The sequence below is a fragment of the Palaemon carinicauda genome, chromosome 15, assembly GCF_036898095.1.
Source record: "Palaemon carinicauda isolate YSFRI2023 chromosome 15, ASM3689809v2, whole genome shotgun sequence".
Lineage (NCBI taxonomy): Eukaryota > Metazoa > Arthropoda > Malacostraca > Decapoda > Palaemonidae > Palaemon > Palaemon carinicauda.
In genome coordinates this window covers 125,063,229-125,068,260 of record NC_090739.1, presented here as the reverse complement: position 1 = coordinate 125,068,260, position 5,032 = coordinate 125,063,229, and the positions used below count along the sequence as shown (strand labels likewise).

At 39.0% G+C, this 5,032-nt stretch overlaps 1 protein-coding gene across 1 annotated transcript in view; it reads right to left on the bottom strand.

Annotated features, from left to right (window-relative positions):
* Window positions 1–3,152: 3,152 nt before the first annotated feature.
* Window positions 3,153–5,032, bottom strand: part of LOC137654162 (golgin subfamily A member 6-like protein 25) — a 1,992-nt gene continuing 112 nt past the window's right edge. Inside the window, exon 1 of the mRNA XM_068387799.1 lies at window positions 3,153–5,032. This exon is cut by the window's right edge and continues 112 nt beyond it. Within this exon, the coding sequence (XP_068243900.1) occupies window positions 3,153–5,032 (1,880 nt within the window).

The window sequence follows — 5,032 nt, the reverse complement described above, 5'->3', positions numbered from 1 at the left end:
AGAATAGGTCTAGAATCTAGTCCATCTGACACCTTGAAAAAGCTTTGGTACAAGCAAAGCTTGATCAAGAGACAGAGCAGACTAGAAAAGGCTAGACCATTCCCCTCTGCATAGTCCATATTTTAGATGCATTTGAGAGAATAGATCTAGAAATTGGTCCACCTGTCACCTTGAAAAAGATTTGGTACAGGCAAATCCTTATCAAGAGACACAGCAGACTAGAAAAATCTAGACCATTCCCCTCTGCATAGTCCAGATTTTAGATGCATTTGAGAGAATAGATCTAGAAACTAGTCCACCTGACACCTTGAAAAAGCTTTGGTACAAGCAAAGCTTGATCAAGAGACATAGCAGACTAGAAAAGGCTAGACCATTCCGCTCTGCATAGTCCATATTTTAGATGCATTTGAGAGAATAGATCTAGAAATTGGTCCACCTGTCACCTTGAAAAAGATTTGGTACAGGCAAATCCTTATCAAGAGACACAGCAGACTAGAAAAATCTAGACCATTCCCCTCTGCATAGTCCATATTTTAGATGCATTTGAGAGAATAGATCTAGAAACTAGTCCACCTGACACCTTGAAAAAGCTTTGGTACAAGCAAAGCTTGATCAAGAGACAGAGCAGACTAGAAAAGGCTAGACCATTCCCCTCTGCATAGTCCATATTTTAGATGCATTTGAGAGAATAGATCTAGAAATTGGTCCACCTGTCACCTTGAAAAAGATTTGGTACAGGCAAATCCTTATCAAGAGACACAGCAGACTAGAAAAATCTAGACCATTCCCCTCTGCATAGTCCAGATTTTAGATGCATTTGAGAGAATAGATCTAGAAACTAGTCCACCTGACACCTTGAAAAAGCTTTGGTACAAGCAAAGCTTGATCAAGAGACATAGCAGACTAGAAAAGGCTAGACCATTCCGCTCTGCATAGTCCATATTTTAGATGCATTTGAGAGAATAGATCTAGAAATTGGTCCACCTGTCACCTTGAAAAAGATTTGGTACAGGCAAATCCTTATCAAGAGACACAGCAGACTAGAAAAATCTAGACCATTCCCCTCTGCATAGTCCATATTTTAGATGCATTTGAGAGAATAGATCTAGAAACTAGTCCACCTGACACCTTGAAAAAGCTTTGGTACAAGCAAAGCTTGATCAAGAGACATAGCAGACTAGAAAAGGCTAGACCATTCCGCTCTGCATAGTCCATATTTTAGATGCATTTGAGAGAATAGATCTAGAAATTGGTCCACCTGTCACCTTGAAAAAGATTTGGTACAGGCAAATCCTTATCAAGAGACACAGCAGACTAGAAAAATCTAGACCATTCCCCTCTGCATAGTCCATATTTTAGATGCATTTGAGAGAATAGATCTAGAAACTAGTCCACCTGACACCTTGAAAAAGCTTTGGTACAAGCAAAGCTTGATCAAGAGACAGAGCAGACTAGAAAAGGCTAGACCATTCCGCTCTGCATAGTCCATATTTTAGATGCATTTGAGAGAATAGATCTAGAAATTGGTCCACCTGTCACCTTGAAAAAGATTTGGTACAGGCAAATCCTTATCAAGAGACACAGCAGACTAGAAAAATCTACACCATTCCCCTCTGCATAGTCCAGATTTTAGATGCATTTGAGAGAATAGATCTAGAAACTAGTCCACCTGACACCTTGAAAAAGCTTTGGTACAAGCAAAGCTTGATCAAGAGACATAGCAGACTAGAAAAGGCTAGACCATTCCGCTCTGCATAGTCCATATTTTAGATGCATTTGAGAGAATAGATCTAGAAATTGGTCCACCTGTCACCTTGAAAAAGATTTGGTACAGGCAAATCCTTATCAAGAGACACAGCAGACTAGAAAAATCTAGACCATTCCCCTCTGCATAGTCCATATTTTAGATGCATTTGAGAGAATAGATCTAGAAACTAGTCCACCTGACACCTTGAAAAAGCTTTGGTACAAGCAAAGCTTGATCAAGAGACAGAGCAGACTAGAAAAGGCTAGACCATTCCGCTCTGCATAGTCCATATTTTAGATGCATTTGAGAGAATAGATCTAGAAATTGGTCCACCTGTCACCTTGAAAAAGATTTGGTACAGGCAAATCCTTATCAAGAGACACAGCAGACTAGAAAAATCTAGACCATTCCCCTCTGCATAGTCCAGATTTTAGATGCATTTGAGAGAATAGATCTAGAAACTAGTCCACCTGACACCTTGAAAAAGCTTTGGTACAAGCAAAGCTTGATCAAGAGACATAGCAGACTAGAAAAGGCTAGACCATTCCGCTCTGCATAGTCCATATTTTAGATGCATTTGAGAGAATAGATCTAGAAATTGGTCCACCTGTCACCTTGAAAAAGATTTGGTACAGGCAAATCCTTATCAAGAGACACAGCAGACTAGAAAAATCTAGACCATTCCCCTCTGCATAATCCATATTTTAGATGCCTTTGAGAGAATAGATCTAGAAACTGGTCCACCTGTCATCTTGAAAAAGATTTGGTACAGGCAAATCTTTATCAAGAGACACAGCAGACTAGAAAAATCTAGACCATTCCCCTCTGCATAGTCCATATTTTAGATGCATTTGAGAGAATAGATCTAGAAATTGGTCCACCTGTCACCTTGAAAAAGATTTGGTACAGGCAAATCCTTATCAAGAGACACAGCAGACTAGAAAAGCTAGACCATTTCTCTTTGCACTGTTCATGTTCCACATTATCCACACAGATGTTGAAGTTGGAGTACTTCCAGAATAATTTGTCCTGATCGTGGAACATTCTTAAGCACAATGGGTCTTGATCCTATAGATTATTTTTGTTAGGCATCAACATTGAAACAATACTTTTGCATCATTACTCTCCTGATACCTTTCCACTTTAGATGACTCAGATCTTCTTCGCAACGGAAACTTTCCCATTGTCCTATTCTCCAAATGTTGATAATTACCATCTTGTTTGCCAACTGCTATATCTTTTTCCTAATGCTTCGTATTCTCCTTTTCCTTCTTATACCTAGGAATTCTTTTCACTTTTTTCTAGTTTATTTTTTTTTCTTTTGTTTTTTATTTTTATATTTTTTTAGGTTTTATATATATTTTTTTTTCATCTTCTTTGACACCTAAACATCCTCAGTGTCAACTTATCGTTTAAATGTAGTTCTTGTAATGTACTTTTGTTTATTCAGTTCTATTTTCAAATTTTTGAGACGTGTGTCCTTTTCCTCGTTGTCATTTTCTAGTTTCTCCACCTTTTCATTGAGTTCGCTGATCTCCTTTAACATTTTGTCAGCCTCTTCTTTCTCAAGTTCCTTATTCCATTCGTAGAAATTATTCATTGTTTGGATGGTTTCTTCCAGCTCTTCAATAGCTTTTTGGTTTTCAGCATCTTTTTCTTTGAGTCTCTTCATTTCTTCATTGAACATTACTGATCCACCTGAATTGTAAGTCTGTTCATTCTGTTCATTTTTCAGATGTTCGATACACTCGTCTTTATCCTTGATATCATTTTCCAAAGAGACTAGTTTTTCATTTAGCTCATTAATATGTCTTAATATATTTTCAGCCTCTTCTTTATTAATTTCTTTGCTGTCGCCATTTTCTATAGTGAGTGTCTTTTCAATTAGCTCACTGACCATTTTTTCTTCATCCACATCCCAATGTTCTTTGGCTAAGTAGCCCCATGCCTCAGCCACTGTATACTCGTACAGCTTCATTGCAAGTGATATAAGTCTCCTGTGTTCTTCTGAAGATCTCAGGTACAAATAAGCATCCGTCAGCTTTCCGAGGACAGCTCCGGAATCGTCTAAACGCCAGTTTCCAAATTCACTGACCTCAAACTTTCCATAGGACTGAATCCATGATTTCATGATGTGTTTGTACCTCTCTTCGACCTCTTCTTTCGTTGGGTTTTCAGCGCATCCTAATGTTACATGGTATGGACGATCTTGTGTGTAGGTCTCAATCTGTTCTATGAGATGACCTTTTTCTTCTTTAGTAAGGGTGGTAATTTTAAGTGGCTCTCTTGGGAAATAAATCTCCTCCTTTGCCACATAAGGGAGATCCGAGTCTTCACACTCGTACTCGTCCTCCTCCTCAGCTGATTCTTCTGGTACAACTTCCAGTGGCTTCGTCGGCCTTACTCTAAACTCCTTGTTGGGCAATATGTCTGACAAGCTATTATTATTATCATTCCTTAAATAGCCCATTATGAGTTGCCTTCGGTTTTCAAATTCATTGGATATTGGCATACTCACATCACTGCAATCCGCTTGGCTATCTATTTCTTCATCTGTGGTTTCTTCGCCCATTTTTTCTAGTGGGTTTACAATTATTTCATTGTTCTCCATTGTTTCCTCTGCCACATAAGGGAGAACCGAGTCTTCATCCTCCTCAGCTGATTCTTCTGATACAACTTCCAGTGGCTTCGTCGGCCTCACTCTAAACTCCTTGTTGGGCAATATGTCTGACAAGCTATTATTATTATCATTCCTTAAATAGCCCATTATGAGTTGCCTTTCTAGAGTTTCTATCCTTTCCTTAAGGATATTAGCCTGTTGTATCATATTTTCAGCCTGTAATTTGTTTTCTAATTTCAGGTCTTCTAACATTCTGTCCTTCGCATTCATCTTTTCCTCGAAATCAGTTCTTGATCTCCTCTGAACTTCCTCACTCTCGTTCAGCAAATCTTGAAGATTTTCTTCTTGATTCCGGGAAATGTCCAGTTTTTCCTTCAAGTTTTCAAGTTCGGCCTTCTGTTTCCGATTCTGGTCCAATAAATGGTCAACACGAATTTTCTGGGTCTCTTCTTCGCGAATAGCCCTCAGTATTATTTCTCTTCTCTCCTTCTCTTCAACCTGAAGTTTCAGGTCCTGGATCTTTTTCTCTAGGCCTTCCACTTCGGCTAAAACCTGGTTCTTTTTCAGTTCCATTAGAGTCTGCTTCTTAGAAGCCTCGACTCTCTTCCAAGTCACAAATCCAAGACAGGCCATTGCAACGCCACCTAAGACGCCGTTAGCAGTAG